Genomic DNA, 25,241 nt, shown 5'->3' with positions numbered 1-25,241 from the left:
TAAAAAATAGGTTAACATTGTGGGCTGCACGGACGAGTGGTTAGTGCGCAGGCCTCACAGTTAGGAGACCCGAGTTCGAATCCACCCTGCACATCTCTCTGTATGGAATTTGCATGTTCTCACCGTGCATGCGTGGGTTTTCTGCGGGGACTCCGGTTTCCTCCCACATTCCAAAAACATGCTAGGTTAATTAGCCCCCCCTAATTGCCCATAGGTATGAATGTGAGTGTGAATGGTTGTCTATATGTGCCCTGTGATTGGCTGGCGACCAGTCCAGTTTTCATAGCTACACACTTACAAAACTACTTTGTACTCGCATGTTAAAATGTTTTAATTTCAATTGGTATAAATCCTTGTGTTATCGTGTTAGATATTGGAATGCTGTTAGCATTTTAGCCATTTTTTTTAGCAATAAATTTAAATAGTTAGAACTATCATAGTAGTGTTAATATGCAAACATTAACATTGCTAGCATGCAAACATAAGCATTATAACCATTAGCATCGCTATAAATTTACATAGAATCTTAGCATCATTATTTTGATTATGTTGGATATTTGCATTTTATCCGTGTTTGGACTATGGACTGACATGCTGACCGCAATAATACTAGGTGTTAGCATTGCTAGCATTAGCAAGTTTGCCACTTTCATGTTCGCATGTGTTCACATATTAGCATCGCTAGCAGGTTAACAAATTGTGTTTACCTGTGTAAATATTACCAATTCCATGACATTTTTGCAGGAATAACACAGGTCAAGAAAGAGGCAGGAGACAACGGTAACACGATAATAAAAAATACCGGTTTTACTAGAGAAGGTTACAAAAATCATCACTATGTAGGAGTCATAAATCTATTTCTAACTTAAAACAAAAAGCATAAGGAAACACCTACAGAGACTACAATGCCATCAAAGCACAATGGATTTTTTTTGTTTTTTGTTTTTTTTTTTTAGAAAAGGGGCAGGGGTGCAGAGGAACGGGGAGCAAAACACCGCCTACCAAAGTTGTCATACAATTGACTACACATCACCTGAAAAAACTGCAAAGACAGTCATGTCTCCTTCATGCAATTAACAAGGAAACAGCAACAACCTGACACGCATTGTCTTACAGGAAATTGAAGTTTGCCTTTACATCCATGTGGCGGCAGAGCACGTATATTTATCAAACATGACACACATGGCAATAAAGTCATTTTTTATACAGAATAAGACAGCTGCACACAATACTGACATGCTTCATCTCATCATAAATGGTCTTTTTTCTCCTTTTTTTAGGGTAGACTAAGCAGTGATCATCAATTATACAATATAGATTATGATTAGTAAACAATATTGGATTATAAAATGAATGTATGAAATTCCTGACTTGTTTAGTCGAGTGTAAACATCCAAAACCAGTCTATGTGGCTCATCTGAGAGGCTTAAAGAGAATGAACAAAAACATAAATATGCTCAGCGTCACTATTTTGGCTAGCCGTCCCAAAAATAAGAAAAAATATTCTGACTGATGCACAATTAATTCAAAATGAATTCTTTCACATTTTTAAATGCATACATCACAAGCACCATCCATCGTGTCATGACTGCACCGTATCCCTCTCACGACATATCAATCCGCATGTTACGTAAAAATTGTTATATCAAACGCAGAGTTAGTAACACACACAGAGGGAACATTTGCATGTTTGTGAAAAAGATATAGAATAGCATGGCATAACACTGATTGTGTTCTCATTCAATTGGGATTCAAATATTTACATGTGAGGCCTTCCCATAAAAGGAAGCCTTTTAGAAAATGATATTTCATGCGTAGAAATGTGGTTTGGGTTAAGTGCTTCACATGCTAAAAGACACAACAATTTGATTCGATACCTGAGGTGTCGGGCTTCGCTGGCAAAGAAAAAGTTGTTATTGGGAAACGTTTACTTGAAGAGATGACGAAGTTTGAAACGTTGATGCTGCTATTTTCCTAGTGGGTAGCAACACATTGAAGTGGAAAACTAGCAAACTAAGCGAACCAAGCTCATGCAGATTCATTCAGGTCAGTCTATTCTCAGGGTATTCCATTGATCGCAACTGGACTGTTGGGGTTGTCCTAGAAGACGTTTCGCCTCTCATCCGAGCAGATTGGCTCTTGCACCAGGCTCCCAGACGAGAGCAGATTGGCTCTTGCACCAAGCTCCCAGACGAGAGCAGATTGGCTCTTGCACCAGGCTCCCAGAAGAGAGCTCCTTCTATCTAGTCTGACTGGCCTTTGAGCACGGATCGAATGAGAGGCGAAACCCGAACAGTCCAGTTGCAATTGATTGAATGCCCTGAGAATTCTGGTTGTATGGGTGGTCCTCCGTTTTATGCTCGTAATTTTGGTCCGTAAACACAATCATCAAGGATAAACATCGTATTGAAACGTCTACCTGGATGTTGTACAGATGCCGGGGAGGGGGTTGAGCAACTATGTCTTTTTGACAGAAATTTTGTATTGGGTGTTTTTATTACTGTATTTTATGTCTGACCTACACTAAAATTGAACTTACAACGCAGAGTAAGTCCTCGTTCATAACCCAAGGACCACCTGAAAATTTAATTTGATGTCATTTTTTATGTTTTTCCAATGTTTGTGCAAAGATAAATACTATGTATGTCATTATTATAGACTCTTAAGACACTACAAGTGTTTTTGTAAAGAAATCATTTTAGCAATTGAATATCCTAAATTAAGAAATGTATGCACAGGTAAGCGTTTCCCAAAATGCCAAATCATGCATGTAACACTTTGAGATCGCTTTTTCATTGCCATCTCTGTAGGTTCTTGTACGGCAACAAACTTTTAAATACCAGGAATGTAGAGTCAAAGGAAAGGAAGCAAAGGGAAAAAATGAAAACATGAAAGATCTTAATAGTACCTGGCATACTTTTCAGAGTATTAAAAAACAACAACATTCGTACACATTCACACAGTATATTAATATTCATATACATATATATATATATGCATATAAAACATCAAAAAAAGAGGAAGTTGTTCGCTGGGTTCCCCCGTGGAGGGCACCGACAGTAAACAATGTTTATTTTGGCCTCGGGGAGCCGTGTGTCAAGAGGCTGTGCTGGCTCGGGGAGGGCGGGGCCATGACGGCCGCACCACTGCAGCCTGACAACCCGTAGACGCTTCGGAACCCATGAACCGTGCGTGAGCCTGATCCTGGCAGGCAAGCTCGACCCGTTCTGAAGCCCCTTTGGGGGCTTGCCATTTCTCCTGATCCTCAATCCTGTTCCCTTCTGGTGGGAGGACACGCCCACGTGATCCAACATGGCCGAAGGGAAGAGCAGAGAGACTCAGGAGCTTGCGGGACTATCAAATATAATGAGGGGTGGCGTTGTTTTTTTATTTTTTACATTTTTTTTTATAGAAGGGGCCGGTGGGTGCTGGGTGTGGTGGGGTCGGTTGGCGGTGTGAGGGTTAAATGTGCGGTGCATGGAGCAGGGTCGCTCATCCTTATGAGTAGGACGACGAGTTCTGGCCCTCCTTGGAGCGTGCCTCTGCCTCCAGGTCCTGGTCGTCCTTAGTCTTGATGTCCTGGTAGTCGTGCGTGGACACGGCACTCTTCAGGTAGGCCCAGTTGGCTGACAAGATCATCAGATAGTGAATCTGAATAAAGTACAAGAGCACTCTTATGTGGACTGTCTGCAGTCAAAACTTTCTAGAACATAACCACAACTTCAGGAAATGCAACCAAAGTTATACGAAATGCTTCCAAAACTTCAGCAAATGCAAAAGAAGTTCAGAAAATGCGACCAAAACTGTACAAAACACAAACCCAAACAACCCAAACTTCAGGAAATGCAAACAAAGCTTGTTGAAATGTAACCAAAAATTCGGGAATTGCAACCAAAACTGTACGAAATGCTAACATAACTTCAGGAAACACAAAAAAAACTTCAGGAAATGCATAAAAAGTTCATAAAACGGAACCAAAATGTAACTTATTGTACAAACAAAAGCGCCAAGAAAAATATAGATGTATGAAATGACACAGATATCTCCATGCCCATCATGCATTTCTTGGCTGTTTTTACCTCCACATGCTTCCACCCTGCTCTGAATTAGCACTAAACAGAGGATGCAGAGGTTGCATCACAGTCAAAGATTGCAAGAGATTTACCAAATCGCCTGTTAAACTGGGTCAACAACACTGCCCAAATGTAGCGCTTAAACCCAAGATCATCAGAGAATGTTCTCTGAGAAGTCTCACTATGAGTGACCGTGAAACAAAAGCGCCCTCGTCTGTGACAAAAACAGAAATAATGACCCTCTGCTCACGCAGACTCAGAGGCGGGCCGCAGGGTAGAATGTTAACCCGTGGGTTGACGCATGGAGTGGCAGAGCCGGGGTTGCTATGGCAACTGATAATGGCGCCATGGCAACATGCATATTTAAAGACAGCATAAGTGCTCACCAGTGCAATGACAGTAGCTCCGGCACCGGCTAACGCCACAATGTAGAGGTGGTAAGACAGGTAGAACTGCAATCCAAAACACATTGGGTTGGTGGAGGACGATAAAAGCCAAACATGAAGAAAAATGTTGCAGAATCTCACCTCACTCGTGTTGCAAATGTCTCCCAAAGTGGCACCACAAGCTTTTCCCGGTGTGGCGTTCCATGGAATAACACCTGCAGGGGACAAAATGATTCAAAATCATAAACAATGTGACCGGTTGAAGTCAAATAGCAGTCCGGTGTTGCAGTGTGTCTGCCTGTGCTACGTGATCCTCGGCCAGCTGCCCCTCTGATGTGGGTCACATACAGTGAGCTGCGCCGTCAAACACACAGCAGGATAAAGCAGGAGTGGGTTTTTCATCCAGATCCAATCAGGATTTCGATCATGTCAATGTTGTTTTCTTACACTTTAAAATCATTTGAAACAGCAGGGGGAAAACATCCATTTATATTCAAAGTATTTATCTATAGAAGAAAATCCATCTACTATCCGTGTCTGTCAACAGATACAAGGTGCTAAACACAAGGATGAAGATTCTTGAGCCAGTCATGATGTGTGATATATATCACTATTTTGACAGTTACTGTGGTACACATAATGTCATTGTATGGTCATATCACCTCGTACTTCGGTATGGGACAAAAAATTACAAAAAATTACCTCGTACCTCGTACTTTGGTACGGGACAAAAAATTTAATTAATTTTAAATTAATTTTGTAATTAAAAAGCGGTAGAAAATGAATGAATGAATGAATTACAAAAATTAAAAAACAAAACAAAAAAAACCCTTAAACTGTATTATGGAAAGCGGGAAGTGAACAAATGTAACGGTTACATTTGAAACACTTATATGCTAGGACTATGTTAAAAAGCCATAGCTTTTCAGTATGTGGAATCAAACAATGGAATGGATTGAGTAAGGACCTCAAACAATGCACAACGATGAGCCAATTCAAGAAACAATACAAGCAGTTGATGTTTGCTAAATACAAGGATGAAGAGTCTTGAACCAGTCATGATGTGCTATATATATATCACTATATTGACACTTACTATGGTACCCATTATGTCATTGTATGGTCATATCACCTCGTACTTTGGTACAAAACAAAAAAAAACCCTTAAACTGTATTATGGAAAGCAGGAAGTGAACAAATGTAACAGTTACTGATTGTAAAAGTACCAGATGGAGGGGTAGGATTTAATAAGCTTTGCTTCTTCCTACTCCTTTTGGACATGTGGAACTGTGAACTGATTATGTGATGCACTTAATTGTAATCTGATGCATGTTCAAATGAAATAAAACCATGACCATTACCATTACAGTATCTCACATATGTGAGTACGCTCCTCAACCCCCACCCCCTTTTTGGACCATCTATCTAAAGGGGAAAAAATCAAACATTTCCCCCAAACTCCGTACTTACCGTACTGCCTGACGTCCACGCAGATGGAGTCAGGGGAGGTGATATTGGAGTCTGGTGACCTCATGCCAGCACAGGTGTTCCACATGTTGAAGAACAGGAACACTGGGATGGCCGTGAAACCGAAGATGGCGAGAAAGGCCAGGGTGAGGATGTAGGTCAGAAACATAAACTGGAAGGAGGAGAGAAATTAAGTGTCCATGACTGCGCTCGTCATCAAGGTTAGAGAAAAACAAGGTTACCACTCACAGGCTAACGGTGTGCACACAAATTGGACATCTGCAGCAATTGAAGTAATCAGGCTATGATGCTGCAGAAACTGTGCCAGTGATACCCCCAAGGGTTTAAGTCTGTGTGTACAGTATTTCTGCCCACACAGATATACTGTATTCCAAACAGGCATGGCCAAAAAACATTGGCATCTTTAGCTTGCCAATATTTTTGGCAATGACTGTGTATGCTGAGGTGTTGAAGTTCATTGTCCAGTTGAAGAATTACTCTGTGTAGCGGATGTCAGCTGGTGCAGCTTTACAAAAGTACGATGGTAAACCACACTGGTAAACCTAAAGTCCCCTATTTTTTCCATATTCTGGGTAATCAGATCCATTATCTGGTCTATTATATTTTTCCAAGAGCTCGGATCATTTTTCGTGGAGTTATGTGCACAAATGCCGAAACTGGTCCTACGTCGCAATGCTAAAGAATTCCTGCATCCAGACGGTAATGCAGATCAACCCCCAAATGTAACCAAATCTTCCATATCCCATTTCCGACATTTCCTGACAATTTTCAAGCCTTCATTAGCATTAGCATTAAAATTCCATTTCTGTTAAACAGCTTAGATGTATAAAAAGCTGCTACTTTCCGTCTACTTAGGTTAATTTAACGACTGCTTAATCCTTATGACACTTTTTTTCTTTTCACTGTGTCAGTCACTTAAACCTTGTTTGTAATTTTCTGTTGTGGGCCGTGCTTAATTGTATCTGTAGACTTAAAAAAAAAAGCTGTGATCAGCAAACTGCCCTTGGGCCGCACTTTGGACACCCCTGCTGTAAGGCGTTCCACCACCATCTTCCCGAGAGCTTCAAATCTTTGCAGCATGTGCGTGAGAGTGTGTGACATACAAAGGCAGTGATGCAACGGCCGCACACGGTGGTCTTGAAGTCACTCTGTAACTCCTTCTTGATGGCGCTGGTGGTGTAGAAGCCCTCAGCCAGCAGGACGATGGCGTAGACAAAGAAGAAGGAGGCGATGCCATAGATGATGTACTGAAAGATCTGAATCCTGAGCACATAGAAGGATGAGGAAGGGGTGAAAAGGGCTTCGTTAAAGTGGTTCATTATCCAACTCCTTTGTGAAGCGGCACAACTTACACCATTGTGAGGGTGGCGTGGTCGCTGGTGATCCTGGAGAAGTGGTTCTCCAACATGGTCAGCGTGCCCGTCAGCGCCACGTGGCCGCAGCCGCAGAACAGGGCCACGCCAGAGAAGCAAAGGATGGTGGCCACCAGGGAGGCATAGGGCACCCCACCCAGACACTTGATGCAGCACTCAAAGCATCCTGTTGGGGATGACAGAGCAGATATGATAAGCATGAAGGTTCTCGATGAGCTTGATTACGGTTAGGTCAGGGCTCTCATCCTTAAAAAGATACAAGACTTATCTCCGTCAGGCTGTGCTGAATTGAAGCACACTCACACCCTACTCCTCTCTTTTGTCTCCAATGTTTCCTTCTTATGACCAGATGGCATGAATAAGACATGTTGTGATGCTAAATAAATGATATTGGAACCAAGGAGATGTTTTCTAGGGCGCCAGAGGAGCGACAGCACTTGAGCACATTTACCTCTGAAATGTTGGGACGCACTTGAGCGCTCCAGAATGATCACAAGCTTTCCTTCTTGTATGAACATCAACAGTCAAGAGGATGAAGGCTAACTAGGAGGAGGGAAAGTAAGAGTTGTATCTTATATAACGGCCCGTTAAAAATAGATCCTTCTGCAAAGCAGGAAGTTGGGAAGAAAGGCTGAAATTAGGTGTCTTTCGTGCGGTGTTTCCAAGGCGACCTGTTCCATTTGGCAACCCTGAAGCATCAGTAGCTTATTGCTTGTTGGCCGAATTGAAGCATTGTATGCAAACACTCCTGGGCGCAAACCTTTGAAATATGTGTGATATGTGTGAAACGTCAGAGAGCAACACTCGTATTACGATCCATGACAGATGATCCACTGGGAAGAGCACAGGATTCACTTTAACATCCAACACAAGCCGGTCCAAAAGCCTCTAACGCTTTTCATCACCGACTCCATCAATAGAACCTGACAGCCAATGGCAGGTCTTCCACATAATTAAACCACATCCACACACCGCATCCATCTTTCTTCAACCCCAAAAAAAAGCAGACATCCTGCAAAACCACAGCAAGACTACCATAGTTTTCTATTGAACACTTGGAGCATGTCGCTTTACACTCTCATAGGACTGCGGTTGCTATTGATGAGTTTAAAAAAGCTAATTGATTTTGTCCTCAACTAAGGGGAGGAGTGTACATCCGTAGCTTTTCAGAGTACTTGAATGTCAAAGCCACTAACGGCAGTTATAACTAGAAAAGCGCTCAGACAGCGCAGGCCTTTGCCAAGCGCCATAGTTGCCCCCATATTGCAATTTACACTAAATATTAGTCCAACATTTATTTTATCTACATATTTAGATTCCTTGACCAACTTACCATCCAAGGGTTTGAATGACTTGCTAACATTAACACTACTATGCAAGGCATTAGCATGCTAATTCTTCTATAAAATGTATTTTTTGCCCATACTTTTGGGTGTCTAATGAAATTGGATCTACATTTCTTTGGCCTCCGTACATTTCAGGTTTCATCTGCATTTTGTGTACCCTTCTACGAATATTGGTTCCATACTCAACCGTGATAAGTGAATCTCTGCAAACCTTACTTACAAACTTCTAAATATGTTTTTTTGACATTAGTAGAGGCCTCTAGACATGAATTAACACCCATGTTGCCTCATAATAGACATAATAAGAGAAAATAAACCATTTAAGTCATAAATAAGCCTCGTGTGTGTTGCTGTGAATGTGTTTGGGCGCGGAGTGACCGGGAAGGGGCCCAGAAGTGAAGTTAGGGTTTCAGAGTCGTGTTTTATCTTGCAGTGTGTTACAGCCTCAACGGTAGCCCGTATTAGGGATTACTTTACCTGTTGTGAGACCTGCAATCAAAGCCGGTTGTGCCAGCGACCAGGTCTGGTGCGTGTGTGTCTCATCGTACATGAAGACCTAGTGACCAGTGTAGAATACTACATATCATCAGAAGGTCTTGAACGTGTCTTCTGAATGTCTTCTTTGTAAAAACTATGAAACGACAAAATTCCTAGTGAGATTACTGAAATGACAAAAAAAGGTACCGCTGATTTAACAACTAACGCTAACTAACAAACCGATAACAACTAAAAGCTCTTTTTCAGGGGTAAAAATTTATATTTCTTGTTTCGTGCGTAATTAAATAATAAGCCTCTGTGCCTCCGCCCTCTGATTGGCTGGTGGCTCCTTCGCTTGACGGCTTTAACGAGAGCGCTCACTCTGATGCTCAGGATGTCGGGGTCATGTGCCAGCACACGCTATAAGCCCAGTCAGTCTGCGTTGGGGGACTTAGACGCTCCCCTCTAAAGTGTGCTGCTGATGATTCTGAGACTCTGCGTTGCATAACGAAGCAGAGGTTCGTTGCATAATACATCCAAATCCTATTAATGTTAATGAAGAAATGGGGAGGTGGAGCAAAAAAAAAAAACCACTGCTGAAGGGCTCTAAAGCCCCATGCTAGAAACAGGCCACTGAAGACCAGGAGGTTGCACACTGACACTCCTGCTGTAAGGGTCCACACCCGCCTGCTCGCCATCAGTGAGAATATTCAGAAATGAAAAAACAAATCTGCCAGTGCATTGTGGTAATCCTTATTCCAGGTCACCTAATCTGCACTTATTTCAACACCAGCTAAAGAGTACTTGTAAAGTCTTGAAGACAAATCCAAAGTTTTCTAAGTTCTGCCGAGATGCGTTATCTCCCTGCCCCCACAGGCTTTAATGCATGAATTCCCAGGTTTCTTTTAAACACACACACCATCCGCTCCGTCCGTGGAAGCGGCTTTAAAAGCCCGCTAATGGGAAACAGACAGCCCAGAGTGGTCGGTTCGAGTCGGGCCTAATGGAAATCAATGGACTATTCATTAAAGCCGAATTGAGGTGACACTCTAAGGTCAGTGCGTTACTCCCGTGTTATACCTCACTGCATCCCGCTACCTCTGTGAGCACCCTGCCTGTGCCGTCTTTGTGAAATATGACCACAAGCCTGCGTCGCCTTTACATTGACTGCCTGGCAGAAACAATACGTTACTATGCTCCTATTGGGCCATAAATCACTTCAGCGCTTTCACAAGGCAGCCCCAGGTTAGCCTCATGGGGTTATTTCATATTATAACGTTGATCGGCGTGAACGAGCAGGCTCGGATGCAGTAAGATGCAGGCCAAAGAAAAAGAAGGAAGGTGCGAGATGCGTGGAAAGGAGACGAGTGGAGCAAGAAAAGAGAAGAGAAGGAAGAGCACTGCAACAAATGTGCGTGTAAGAAAAACACTTCTTGGCCTCGGGGCCGGCAAATATAAGTTGCCATGGCAACTTGTTACCCACGACCCAGTTCAGCGCTATAGTGTTGCGCTTCACAGCCACGGTTGCTATCATGGACGCATACGTGAACACATCAGTGATGTCATCAGTTTAAACTGTTCGTGTCTGATCTGATGAGATCAGACACGAACGGTGATTGAAGTAAGGAGGAAGACACTATGCTAGTGATAGATAATTGAGCGGTTCTTAACAGGTAAAACACTTATGGGCTTATGGGCTCCACACACAGGAGGCAACTACACTGGTGAGTGATGTGCTCACATCCCGGGTGAATTACCAGTCTCCCACAGTGAAATTACCTGATACAGGTATGTTCACTCTGCCGCCAACAAGTTCCCATGCCTGTTTTTTTGCCGCTGCAAGTATTATTTTTTCTTCTGTTTACCTGAGAGAAAGTTTTGAATAGCATTTTTTTTGTTATTTACCATGTCGATGCACACAATGCTCCGTGTGCCTTGAAAAATGGGTCAAAATCATCAATACCGAGAGTACCGAGAGGGGCGGCTTTTGGAAAATGTCTGGGATTGAATGAGTTCGTCCACAGGTATTTTATTTGCTGTTATGTAGTGAAACAGCCAACCCCCAAAGTTCTGATAATTCAGTAATTGTCAAGACTTATTTCAATCAGTACCGTGTAAATTGGATGGAGATGGTGTCCAAAATAATAAGCTTATCATGGGGAAAAAGTGCACGATTTCTTTGCGTCTTTTGTTGGTAGTTCATATCAGCATGAGCATGCAAACACACGTGATGTCAGCGCTCTTCAGAAATCACCTGCCAGTGGAGGAGGGACTGAAACAGAGCGGACAATGTTAAAATACAAAATGGCCCCTTGGGCCACATGTGATGCTTTGCCAACCGAGTGAGTGGCTCAGCAGTTACGCAACCAACTTGGCTGATGTCACTCTCTTTGAGATGTTAAAGAAGTGATGCGATTATGGAAATGCACTTTCCAGAAGCTTCTGGGCCTCGCCGAACATTGTGCGAGATGTAGGAATTTCTGTGAAAGCCGACGTCAAGTCGATGGCTAATTGATGACTGGCGCTAATCGCCGTCGGCCGCCATGGAGGACGGGGAGCAGATTCAGCATCAGTGGGTGATGGAGGAGGGCCAAGGGAGGCTGACGTCACTCGAGAACAAGGCGTGCTGTGCCAACCTGTCACGCTGCTATTCATATACTGGCACTCAACAATACTGCCGGCCATTGTAATCACTCATTAGTGCATCAAATATCCCCACAAAGCCTTTCAGTCAACAAATGCTGCTTATTATTGGACTTGGTGTAAAAAACAAAATAAATGTTGCACAAGCAATACGGATGCTGATCTGCTGGCAAGCATTTAAATCTAAATGTGAAAGTGCTGAGTATGACCACAAAGCTGCACCACACACTCTGGATGCATGTAAAAATAGTGTTTTTTTCCCCCTCAGTCAGAGCAAGCGCAGACATTCTTTTCAACCACCCCTGGTCATTGGCACGTAAACAAATGCAAGCACAACACACACACTCTCACACACACACACACACACACACGTGTCCAGATGGAGGCTGACAGCATGCTTTGGGCAAATGACTTCAAATGAGGAACACATGAGCCTCTCCCTCCCTGTGTGACGGCTTTCACATGCTCCCACGACCTCACACACACCTCCAGGCGCCGACAAGGATACAGTAGGCGAAGGGTGTGTGTGTTAAAGATGAGCGCTGGGGCGAAAAAGGACAAAAACATGTTATGTAGTGTAGTCCACATTTTGGGAAGATGGGGATGCATGGATTTAAGCATCTTGCCAAATTCTTCCCAAACAACTGTATTCCTCACTAGAGTTGCAACAATTAATTGATGAATCGATGATTAACTCAATCAATCCCAGACATTTTTCAAAAGACAACCCCTTCAGTACCGGCCATTTTAGATCATTCTGATTGATTTTCCAAGGCACACAGAATATTGTGTTCAATGCTACATTGGCTATATAAATATGGAACCTACCAAAAGAAAGATTATAGACTTTCGTCTTCCTTTTTTGTTTTTTAGTAATCAGTAGTAGAACATTGGTAAGTTTTCAGGAAAAATATCAGTTCCCAACAAGAAACTGAAGAAAAACAGCTTTTTGTGAAACGCATAACTTTCATTCATTCATTCATTTTCCACCGCTTTTCCTCACGAGGGTCGCAGGGGTGCTGGAGCCTATCCCAGCTGTCTTGGGGCGAGAGGCGGGGTACACCCTGGGCTGTTCGCCAGCCAATCACAGGGCACATATAGACAAATAAACATTCACACTCGCATTCATACATTTGCCAATTAACCTAGCAGGTTTTTGGAATGTGGGAGGAAACCGGAGTACCCGGACAAAAATTCACACATGCACGGGGCGAACATGCAAACTCCACACAGAGATGGCCGAGGCTGGAATTGAACCCTAGTCTCCTAGCTGTGAGGTCTGCGCTCTAACCACTAGACCGCCGTGCAGCCATGTTGTTTAACATAAAATTTAAAATGTATTTACAATTAACTTTTTTCAATTTACACTTTTGACATTTGGAACTTATCTGTGTGTGTACATGCATGCGCGTGTGTGCACGCTACACTCCCCCATACTCTCCCACATTCTCCTTGTTTTTGAGTGTGTTTTTACATGCAAAAGAGCCATGCTTATAAAATGCAAGTCTGCCACCTTGTGGCCGTTTTTGTGGCTTAAAACTTCTCTAACAATGACAAATTTGAATGTTCACTTGCGCCATCACCTCTTTTTGCCTCATTCACAAATAAAATTAGAAATACTGTACATCTAGGCCTGTCACGATAATGGATAAAGCAACTTATGTGGTCATTACGTGACTAACAGTGTTTGAAACCCACTGATTGCGGTGGGAAAAAGGCTATTAGCAAGCCCACTAAATAAACAGTTAGGACAGTGATAAATTGTTCCTTAGTCCGTGCTCTTTTGACCCTTTCACACGACCAAGTAACGTTGGAAAGGCATCAGGCTTCAGCAAGTTTGTCAGCTAGTCCAGGAACTCCAACCACTTGTGCCTGATGTTTGTGTCGTTAGGAATTTTAAACAAATGTAGCTGTCCCTTACACCAGAAGAAATGCTTCCATTTTGATTTGGAATACTTGAGTTATGTCACGTAATATGTCACAAAAGCTGCCACGTTTTAAAACGACGCCAACAGGAGATGAAACTTGTCTTATCGCAAGCGCAAACCAAATGTCAGCAGCAGCAGGGCCTCACCTGACGGGTGATCATCAAACCAAAGTTGACCTTTTCATTCACAGGCCACGACCTTTTCTCCTATCTGTCGATCACAAACTTCATCTGCTTTACAGATGCTTACAAAAAAACACCACCGCTGTCTTCACCTCCGTGTGTAAAATGCAGCATCCCTCCAGACAATGACGTAATCTCTCCCGGTCCTGATCTGAGCACTGAAGGTGAGGATGGCGAGATAGCGCCACATTACGTAACAACGAGGCCTTACACACAAAAGGACGGTGCAGCTCGGCAGGGGCTTCAAGGAGGTGTCAATCAAACGGATAGAATCTGACCGATGGGCCTACTTTGGCATACAAATTCAAGTCAATAGGACACAACCGATGTTACACCAGTGCTCATTGCAGATTAACGTCAGCTCATTTTGATATATTTTACTTGTATGAAGAATGCTGGTGCCAGCAACTCATACGGTGATTTGTACAAATAAATCAATAAATACCCGGTTGGCAACGGTATTTCAGTTTGGGGGTATGTGGAAAGATGACAGAAAATAAGTCCTGTATTATAACGTGCAACTTCCACAACGATTCAGAGCCAAACCGGAAAAGGCCGTGCTGGCGCCCGCCAACACAAGCTTCTTACTCCAGCACTGTCGCCTTTTGCCCCCCACCCCCTGCTGTAAATCTTCAGCGTCTTATTGGATGCTATAAGCTCATGGTCACATTGCAGATGTCAAAAGGCACAAATGATTACGCAAATAGGCCATCCTCCTGGTTGGACTCAGCTGTGCAGCATCACACCTGGAGTAAATGCGTAATAAGTAATCACTGATTCAGGGGGGCCCGTCCTTGGGGGAGGCGTTCAAACGGGCTCACCCAGCTGATGTTGTAGGACGGGCTCCCTGTGCGTATCACGGCACGCCTCAGACAGGGATGACGTAATGGCTTCCTAAACCATCCGTGTGGAGGGACGCCCCACGCTTTTCCTCCTTTGCTCCTCCAAAACAGTAATTATGCAACTTTGATTTTAAATGGTGGCGCACCACCCTGCCATTATTGCACACACACACACATATCCCTCCCGTCGTTGGTGTGATGAAAAATCATCTAAATGTATGTATTTCAATAACACACCCCTGACAATCACATTCTGGAGCGAAGGACTGCACTAGCTCAAGGATGCTTCCCACGCTTTGTGCAAGGCTTCAAAGTGCAGCCTGAAGAGTGATGTGCTTACAAGTGAGGCTCTTGGACCATCCCTGTGCGTCAAGTGTGCGGCTCTTTTTGCAACCTCCTTTGCAAAAAGACAACCTTGAAAAAAAAAACCTGCCATGACACACCAAACCCCCAATCGATGCTGACATGCATTCAAGTAAATGAGGATGATGATGATGATGATGTCTCATGCACACCTGACGGAGGGGGGGCAGTCGTGAACGCGCAGGGCGCAGCAGCGCACTTCATCGCCAATATCACAGTGCAGAAATGCTTGCAACCGATTGCATGGATGTCTCTTTCATTGAAGAGAAAAATAGCAATATAAAACAGGAGGATGGTATTTGCCTCTGTCGCGGCTGGCCATGAGAAAATGATCCGCTATTGTTTGGCGCGGGAAGCCATTGCAAGCGGCTTGGCGCAGGACAACAAAGCCTACCTTTGCTCTCCTGTCCTTCGTCTTGAGGCTCCTCCGCGTTGGACTCCATGGCCGGCTTTGTTCCGTCCATTATAAAGCGGCTTTCTGGTCTTCTATAGCGGCACTGGGAGCTTGCAGGGGAACGATGGCGGATGTGGTCGCGGGGACTTGATGCTTGTGCGCGCTCCCTCTCTCTCTCTCTCTTTCTCTCATGCACAGCCTCCCTCCTCCCGCTGCGCGCTCCATACTCCGCTTAAAGCGTGTGCACGGCCCCCGTAGACATTAACAACATTTTCGGCATGCAAACGCGCTGTCAGGTTGGACTGATGAGCCCAAATGATGATGCGTTGCCAGGATACCACATTTTCTCCCCTTTTGTTAAATGTCAGTGTCAACATTTTTCGGTGTGTATGTGGAGGACATGCTGGTCAAATGCGCAAGAGCTGTAAATATGCAAACTCATGGGTAGCCATGCATGCATGCACACACACACACACACACACACACAGCATCACCGCCCCCTCTCCATCTGGTAAATTGAGACAGAAAAATGGAGGGAAGAGAAGAAAATCTTGTGCTTTCAGAGTATAAAGTGGGGCAAAGTTACTTCCTAGCAGCGCCTTTGTTAAACTGATGTGATCGGGTGGCAAACACTTCCTTTGTTCACCTTAAAGGATGCTGTTGTGTGTGTGTGTGTTCCATTATTCCATAATTTGACCCATTTTCCAATCATAATAAAGACACCCTGAAACAATAGAATGCCATCTGTCCTGAATCCTCTTAAATCCGGTTTTAATTCAGGCCCCCACGTGGCTCTATTTCAGACAAACAAGTCTAGGGAGCCCCCCCCCTACCCCCTGCACCCCATGTAAGTGTCCATACCTCAAAACAGAGACGAGTATCAGGCACCACAATGGCTCACATGACATTCATGACACTTAATGGGTGTTTTTTAGCCACAGGGCTGAAAGCAACACCTACTGAGCGCCATATGTGGCCGAGTCAAAGAGGGCCATGGCTCACAATGACTGTTTGACGTGTGAGCAGCCCTAAAACCGGATCTGCGAGCATAAACAAAGATGTGTGTTTATCTAGTCTCACTGGGAGTCTTGTAAGCAGACGTGCAGATGTTTATGAGCTGCTATTTGGAAACAGTGCTTCATCACCACCTCAGATTGAAAGCAAGACCTTCTCTACTGGCCTCAACACTATCAGAAGCACTGACCTACATTTACAACTTACATTCTCGTGTTGGCTCTGTGAAATCGTAATCATTTATTCCCAACAGGATGATTATGCATAGGCTTTCAGACATCAACCAATCAGAGGCCCTGGACAGATTACATTGACATGGCAACGCAAAGCTAGAGACATGCTACAAAATGCATATAGTAGACCTTTGTGAATCAGTGAAGAGCATTTTATGGAACAAACACTCGAATTGAAGTTGTGTGTGTGTTTAGGCCAGCAGAGAAGACTCTGCAGGCCCTTGTGACTTGCTGCTAAGGTGCCTTGTCTGACAATGACGAGCGTCTGGCTTATGATGCACTAAAATGATCTTCCAGTTTATTACAATCAGATCTCAAGTGAGGACGACGCTTACGTTGACATGAGCAAAGTTTGCTCCACCCCCGCAACGGCGCCTTAAAGTGAACGTCTGTTGACTGCCTGTCTTCCCACATTAGCGGGCCAAAGAATTGAGGACATCTCAAAGCAAGGAGCGTTTCTGTTTCTGAGTTCACAAGAGGGACGGCAACAAAAATGAGGGCACCTGTCGCGAGACAGACAATCCTCTCAAAGTCTTCCACGACATCCTTCACATATGTGCTCTGCTGTTGCCATGGAAACGCTCAACGCTGCCGGTAACTGCAACCGGTCAGAATCTCGCAACGATGCTATCAATTGTGAGGAGAAACTTGTCGCCTTGGCTTTGTTGCAACGTGATTCCGCCAGGAGCCAGAAACCAAATTAAAAAGGGAGCGATGAAGACAGGCTGAGTGAAGGAAATCTTATCAGCATCGAGCTTTCTTCGAGGCGCAGCGTCCCCCGAGGGGATGGAGGCGATGTGTTGTCAGTCTTGCGAGCAGTGAAAGTGGGGTATCCACTAGTAAGGCATCCTCTGTGAATAGCATGCCTACCAGACGCTGCAAGATGAAGGCTGCCTGCCAAACGCTGTATGCTTTGTGTGCTCAAACATCACACCGGCCTTTGAATTGTCTTCTTGACACACCAATTAAGGCCATTGCGCACCTTGTGTGTGCGGCATCGACCCTGGCCGTGAAGCTTTACAACAAGAGTGACCTCACCATGTCCCTTTCATTGTCCAGCCCTTGTCTGCAAGTGCAAGTTTGGAATTCATTGTCACTCGCTAATCATCGCTGCCACAAAGACGCAGACGCACGGCTAACAGGCAAGTGTCTCAGCGACAAGCTCTCTGAGCTTCCCGCTGTTTGCTTCGACTAATCCATGCCATTTTAATTGACTTCTGGCCTACAGAAGCCAAATCTTTTGGGGAAGTGTTGATTGCACAATGCCTGGCCTGCAAAGATTTCTCTGGACACTGTTAGCTTTGATTTAAGAAGCATTTTTATTTGCTAAATGGAACACAAGAAACTGTTCATTGTCCTGTGTGTTAATCATAGCAATACAGTGGTACCCTGGTTTTTAGGTCCAACAAAAAACATTCTCTTCCCATCAAACTGAAGTAAATCCAGTTCATCTTTTCCAGACATCCAAAATATTCACAAAAAATAGAGAGAATAATTCTAGTTTTACACACAGAACTCCACACAGAGATGCCCAACTCTCTCCTGACTGTGTGGCCAACATGCTTACCACTCGGCCAACATGCTTACCACTCGTCCACCGTGCGGCCCAATTGATTATAATTTTAATTTGAACTCTTTCAACACTTTTCCCCCCGTCTTGTGTTCAGCATGCGTGTGCCAATAACAAACTATGTATGGACAGCAAATGGCCCCAAGGCTACACTTTGGACACCCCTGCCATACCAATGTCACTAGTAAAACGTTTCTATTCTTGGAATTATTAATTAATTTGGAGCAAACTGCAAATTTTGGCACCATTGTAAAGGTTCTTGGTACCATCAGCACAAGCCACAGCATTTTAATCAACTCTGAACAACTGTAAAATTGTAAAAAAAAAGAAAAAAAAGTCTATTGCCACTTTATTGTGTCACTTCTAGTTAATAAGATACGATAAATGCATATGTTCCATGTTTTGGGGCTTAACTTTATGTGTGCCACAGTGTGTGAGCGTGTGCTATATGTGTGTACATTGCGATCGGGGCTTTTAATCTGTGGTGGTGGCGATGACCCACTTTTGCCACCCCCACCCCCACTCACAAACTCAGCTTTCGGTAGCCAAGGAGACGTTTGACTCTCATCCCTGAATAGGATAATCCATCACTGACACACACAATCTAAAGATGTCATCTTGGTGGTGATGGTGGTGTTGATGGCGGGGGGGGGGGTTAAAGTGAGGACTGCCCTGCAAATTCATCCATCCCGTCATGCATTGTCAGCAGGACTGCATTGTATACAGACTAAGTAGCAATAAACACCTCTCTCTTGCCTCATTTACAATACCTGAGTCCTATTGGTATGGGGCTTAAACTACTCACACCTCCTCGCACTCACCCCATCCCCCTCACCAATCTCCCCATCTCGCAATTTATCTGACGAGCCACTAATCCTGCTGGCCCAGATTTGGTCTCCAGTCTGCTCCACATGTTGTTACACCGTCATCCCACGCACAATCCATCCATGCCCCCCCCACACACACGTTTGCTCTCTTTCTTACGTCATGTGACGTGGTGGGTCATACCTGTGAGCTACTCAACCTCCTACGTAAGAGGTGCTCTACGCTGTACGTGCAGGAACGAGTCACAGTCGGGGTCATGTATTCATGCTGATGATTTGGGATCGTACATATTCATATTTATTTGGCCGCGTGGGCTCAAGTGATCGGATCCACAACTCCGAGATGACGCCCGCCTCTGAGTCGAGTGTATCGGCAGGTCGCCATGGCAACAAGTCCTCTGGACGACCACTCATTCCGACACATCAGAGTAGCCGTCGGGCTGAGCTTAAATTTGCTCACATGCAAGACAAGAAAAAGACAAGCGGCCTACACAACGCAGCACGTATTAGGATGAGAGGTGGCTTGGTGGGCAGGGGTGATGCATGCAGAGAGGCAGGCTTTGCAGCTACAAGTGAAAGGAAAAAAAAAACACTGCTGTGCTCTCAGACCACCCTCGAATGTAACCAACACGCCCATAAAAGCATCTATTTTGACAGGAGAGGAGGTCATCAAACCAAATGCCTCCCTCACACGTTGCAGCCAAAAATAACACGAGTAACAACAGCCACCCTAACGAGGATAAGCGGCATAGAAAAAGGATGGACGTGTCTCCCAATTTACAAGCTAAATACTTACCAAAATAAAATATAAATACCCTGACTTCACAATGCAAACTAGCAATCAGTTTGCACCCAATAACTATCAATATATGCTACATTGACACTACGTACAAAAAAAACACACAACTACCCAAATCTTTATTTATTAGGGATGTCCGATATTGGCTTTGTTTTTAGGAAAACCAATATGCCGATATTGTCCAACTCTCAATTTGCGATACCAATATCAGCCGACACCGATATGTGTAACATCACATATCTCCTGCAATGGAATGAACATGTGTGTGTTGTATACAGCATTTTTTTATATCGGTTTTCATGATCGAGGACAAAATATGATACCAATATCATAGTCACATTGCATTTTTATGCTGATAATAATTATCAGATATCAATGATCAGATATCCCTAATATATATATATACTGTATATACCTATTTACATGCAAAGCTATGTACACAAATACTTATTGATAGTAATATTAATTGGGCGTTGCTTTATGTTTGAATCAAAATGAGCTTTTCCGGTTTAAGAATAAGTCGAAATGTATTGAAGATGAATTTTTGCACCATCCATAGCATTTTCTTATATTGTCTAATGGGCCATCCGACCAGCAAAACAATACATCTTTAAACAAATGTGTACCCGGCAAGTCATGCTGGGTAACTTTCTGTTGGGGGAGTGTGCATGAGGGCTTTGCAGCATGCCTTGCGGGGTAGTAGTAGTAATGTTTTGCATGCATGTTAGTGTGGTGGGGTACAGTTACATTGTGTGTTGCACCCTGAGTGAGGCACTGTAAAGATTCGGCTTGATAAGCTCCTGTTGGTTTGTGATGTGTGAGTATGGGTGTGAACATCGAGCTGAATCACTGCATATATACGTAGAACACCTCCTCTAGCAAGCTGAAGTCTGGCTACTTTCTGCAACTCAACCGATGTCGAAAAATGAGTTGGGTTGTGCAGATGATAACTAATATGCGGGAATAACCCAAACTTGCGGGTTAGATTGCGTCCCATGCTGAAACAATGATTCTGTTTAAAAGGCTTTCTTGTTCTTCTTGCTCATGTGTGATGGCCGTTGGATCCAGCATCTGTTCTGCTGCTTCCGTGCACTGCAGGCAATCCTCAAGAGAGGATGCTGGAGTACTTACACGCTGCCAAGAGCACAAAGGGCATTCACAAAGGGGTCGCGTGGGTTGAGGAAACAGGCGATGGATAGAATGTGATGACAGGAAAAGCAAGGATGATGGTAAACGTGATGGGGTGAAAATACACTTTGGGTGAAGAGGCTAAATGATACGATGGCCCATGGTGATAAATCTACTCTCCTGTCTGTTCTTTACCTCACGTTGGCCTGAAGGCCATAAACGGCCAGGCTGCGTAATTGAAACCAGATGTGACCAACGTGAGACAAAGACAGCACTTGTGTGTATGTGTGTGTGTGTGTGTATGTTTCTGTGTTTGAGTCAAATCACACAACAATAATAAATAATTGTTCTGTGCAATTCTAGCTGAGACAAACCCGCCTAATCCACTGCCAAGCAAGCAGATCATTCGTTGGAAATCCAATCAGCATCCACTCTTACACGAGCAGCTGAGGGTGAGGTGAAACAAACATATTGTGTCCTGCGTGTTTTAAAAAAACCTTGTGGTGTTCATGAGCATGAAAGATACATTTGTAGCATCCATAGAGCTCCTAAACTGCATTTCATTGTGGTTTTTAATAACAATGACAGTGTTTCAGTGCAAAAGTACAAAGTGCAAACAGTAATGCAAGAAGAGGGGAAAAAAGACAAACCACCTCAAAAATATAAAAGTAAAGAGAATTGGTGAGTTATCCATGCGCATGCGCATTGACAGACAAAGTTTTGCCATTTTCCGAACCGTGATTATGAACCAAAAAAAACAACAACAAACAGGTTTAGTGTTTAGTGAGACGGCGAAAGCAAGCAGCCCGAGTGGGTTTTCTTTTCCTTTAAGCCTTTAAACTGATTAACAGAGATGCACAATACAGTAGTCAGGCACGGCGCATTACGCAGCGCGCGCACGCCAGCGCAGCCAACACTGAACACCGAAGCGCGCGCACGTCGCCAGGGGAAATGAGACGCTAATCTGAAAATGACCTGATTCATTTGAAAGAATAAAGTCATTTAGTGATTCACTTACCCATCTTTGGATGAAATGGTGGCAGAATACTCCAAATGAAGGCCACAGGTTGTGTGTTGGGGTGCCGGGGTTGAGTGGAGGTTATCAATTGGACGTTTTGGGACGATGGGGCGGGGCGTGTGACGTCATGTTCGTCAGTCGAGTTAGCAAAACGTCATGCATTTTAGCCTGACTTTTCACTGAAAGACTTTTACATCCCCTCGTTTATCGCGGTTCCAGGCCTAGCAGTGATAAGTGAATTTCCGCGACATAGTATTCCTTCTTTATGACTCAGATATTTTAGTAGTTCGAGCAGTTAGATCTGTTTACCACCTTTTGAACCTCTAGAGTGAAATAATAGCCATGGGGGCTATTGTTGCATCAATGCATTCATTCATTCATTCATTTTCTACCGCTTTTTCCTCACAAGGGCCGTGGGGGTGCTGGAGCCTATCCCAGCTGTCTTTGGGCGAGAGGCAGGGTACAGCCTGGACTGGTCGCCAGCCAATCACAGGGCACATATAGACAACCATTCACACTCACATTCATACCTATGGACAATTTGGAGTCGCCAATTATCCTAGCATGTTTTTGGAATGTGGGAGGAAACCGGAGTACCCGGAGAAAACCCACGCATAAACGGGGAGAACATGCAAACTCCACACAGAGATGGCAGAGGGTGGAATTGAACCCTGGTCTCCTAGCTGTGAGGTCTGCGCGCTAACCAATTGTCCGCCGTGCCGCCCACGCATGCACGGGGAGAACATGCTCCACACAGAGATGGCCGAGGGTGGAACCTAGTGACCAGTGTAAAATATTACATATCACATAATGCGGTCACATCCTCAGAATGTCTTGTATTATTTTATTTAGCTACTTGTGTGCTCAATTTAGGCCAATATGTAAAATTACTTAAATATATATATATATTTTTTTTTTTTTACCAATAGGCCATAGTTCACAAAACAGCAATGCGTTATCAATCTTCTATATTCTCAAGCAACAATAGGCTATATTTTAAAGTAGCCTGTGTACAGCTTGTCTGTTCTTTACCAGGATTGTGTCTTGCCTACACGTGTGGTCTGAGGCTATAAAAGTAGTGCTGAGGGAACAAGGAACGCCAATGTGTACTGTGACATTTCATGGGGAAGATGGCATCGCTAGATGTCCATAGTGCTCACACAAAACATTACCACAATTTGCAATCTCATTCTAGACATTACTAGCAGAAATATCTGGTTAACTAATGCAGTAACAACCTCTGGCCACAACATGGCATGAAAAACATCTGGAAGTCCAATGCTAACTTTATTAGGAAGACAAGACGGTCAAAGGCAGATAGTTGACAGAGGCGTTTCAAAGCCACAACAAGGCGCTGCTGCTGGCGCTTGTTTGAATGTGGGTTTTCGGAGTCAGCCATGCAGGACGGCTTTTTGTGTGTTTGAACTGAGTTGACATTAGAGGAACTACTGCACCATGAAACATTGGCCAGCTGGGGGGCACAAACAAAAACATGCAGGCAGGCTTCGTCCCTCATCACCTGTGAGAAACATCACAGCATTAAGTCTGCGGAAACGTCTCTCATTCGGCAGTGCACACATTGTCCCGTCCATGTATACAAGCCTGCCTGATAGTATACAGTATGTGACCGCTAAAGTTTGAGAGGGATGACGGGCCAGTATTTGGGCTGCTTGAGGTCACAGTTCCTGTCAAATGTGAGCTGCATGGCTGCCTCCATGGCCAGGATCTTGGCAGCATCCTCGCCATACAGCTTCTTCATCTCAGCCCCACGCCTCTCGCCTGGCCGCTCGGAGGGTGGGGCCACGCTGGTTCGCCAGGATACGCTGCGCAGGTCCTGGTCGGCCGGGACGTAGGTGTCGTGTTGCTCAGCTTCAATTTGCTGCTGTATCCCTGTATGAGATTTTAAAAAAACACTTGGGATGAAAAAAGGACAACTCCATGATGATGTTAAAGAAGAAACGCGTATCCACTCACTTAACTCCTCTCTGTGTTTCTCTGTCTGGGCAAAATACTGCCGAAGCTCATCGCTGATCTCCATGTTGCTGACGTCGCATTCAATCTCACTGTCTGAGCTGCTCTCCTCTTCTTCACTGTCACTTTCGCTGGCGTGCCAGTCAGCATAGCGCTTTCGGCTGCCGGGATGCTGCCGTTGGCGGTGGATGGGGCCGTAAGCTGCCTCTAGGGCCTTCTGGTAAGCTCGCCTGTGCCTCTGATGCCAGGCCATGGCCTGCTGGTAGTGCTGCCAGTATCGACTGTACACGGGGCTGGATAACCAGGACATCTGAGTGCTTACGTCCTCCTGCTGAGGGGAAGAAAGTTTAGTTTCCTTCTGAGTGTAAATATTTCCACCCATGGTCGCTGAGGTCACGTTGACTAGGATTTACAAAACAGAAAAAACTTAGCACATGGATGCATTAACCCTTCCCTCACGTGTTGATAGTTATCCCGAGCTAATTTACACATATGGGTACCTCTGCTGCACGTACCATGTTTGTCTGCTGACAGCATCCACACGAATCTAGAGGGGAAACCAATGGAAAAATATAAACAACAACCGAACGAATAACGGAATTAAGGCTAAATGACCCAAATTAGCTATCAGTCTCGTTAGCATCGCCAGGACAGTGACAGAAGGGGACACATGCTAACAATCGATGCTAACATCTTCCTAGGAAAAAGAAGCACAAGCTCTTTTGCGCCACATAAACGACTTGAACTTTTACCTGGAGACTAGGAATACATCCAAATACACGTGACCTTAAAAGCTGCGGAGGTCTTCGTTGAAGTATTCACATTTTAGAAACACATTTCAGCTCGGCTCCTAACGCTCCATACGACAACATTTCCCAGCAGCCTCTGCGGCATGGCAACACAACATTTCATTGGCGCCCTCCAGTGGCCATTCACCGAACACGCAAAGCAGGACACTGAAGGATATATTTTAGTGATTTGCCATTCATTCTTGTTATTTTTCATAATATGTCAATAATGGTGACTAATAAGTGAGCTAGGTGTAAGACAATGTTATGTCAGAACAACTTTACCTATAGTGTACTGTATTTTCTTCACAGCCTTTACTGGAACATAAGGCTGGGTGACACTGCCAATTTTAGTATCGCTCTGATACTAACTAAATACAGGGCCAGTATTGTCGATACCA

The 25,241-nt window shown here is 44.3% G+C and overlaps 2 protein-coding genes across 5 annotated transcripts; both read right to left on the bottom strand.

Moving 5' to 3' along the window:
- Positions 1 to 783: 783 nt before the first annotated feature.
- Positions 784 to 15,679, bottom strand: LOC131104303 (neuronal membrane glycoprotein M6-b-like). The gene is made up of 7 exons (XM_058051330.2): positions 15,496 to 15,679; positions 7,300 to 7,486; positions 7,051 to 7,210; positions 5,930 to 6,098; positions 4,601 to 4,674; positions 4,460 to 4,525; positions 784 to 3,651 (listed from the first exon to the last, which is right to left on the bottom strand). The coding sequence occupies exons 1-7, from the start codon at positions 15,563 to 15,565 to the stop codon at positions 3,499 to 3,501; spliced, it is 879 nt and encodes a 292-aa protein (XP_057907313.2). The 5' UTR covers positions 15,566 to 15,679; the 3' UTR covers positions 784 to 3,498.
- A 7,676-nt stretch (positions 15,680 to 23,355) lies between these two features.
- On the bottom strand, positions 23,356 to 24,966 carry gemin8 (gem (nuclear organelle) associated protein 8). 4 transcript variants are annotated; one of them, XM_058051334.2, is made up of 4 exons: positions 24,805 to 24,962; positions 24,568 to 24,599; positions 24,056 to 24,383; positions 23,356 to 23,971 (listed from the first exon to the last, which is right to left on the bottom strand). In XM_058051334.2, the coding sequence occupies exons 2-4, from the start codon at positions 24,568 to 24,570 to the stop codon at positions 23,712 to 23,714; spliced, it is 591 nt and encodes a 196-aa protein (XP_057907317.1). In that variant the 5' UTR covers positions 24,571 to 24,599; positions 24,805 to 24,962; the 3' UTR covers positions 23,356 to 23,711. The 4 variants fall into 4 exon arrangements, with proteins under 4 accessions (XP_057907317.1, XP_057907318.1, XP_057907319.1 ...); XM_058051335.2 differs by having other exon boundaries at positions 24,056 to 24,380; XM_058051336.2 differs by lacking the exon at positions 24,568 to 24,599 and having other exon boundaries at positions 24,805 to 24,966.
- Between the last annotated feature and the right edge of the window lie 275 nt (positions 24,967 to 25,241).

This window comes from Doryrhamphus excisus, linkage group LG15 (assembly GCF_037039965.1).
Source record: "Doryrhamphus excisus strain RoL-2023G ecotype Guam linkage group LG15, RoL_Dexc_Guam_v1.1, whole genome shotgun sequence".
Classification (NCBI taxonomy): domain Eukaryota; kingdom Metazoa; phylum Chordata; class Actinopteri; order Syngnathiformes; family Syngnathidae; genus Doryrhamphus; species Doryrhamphus excisus.
This window is presented reverse-complemented; position numbering and strand designations above follow the sequence as displayed.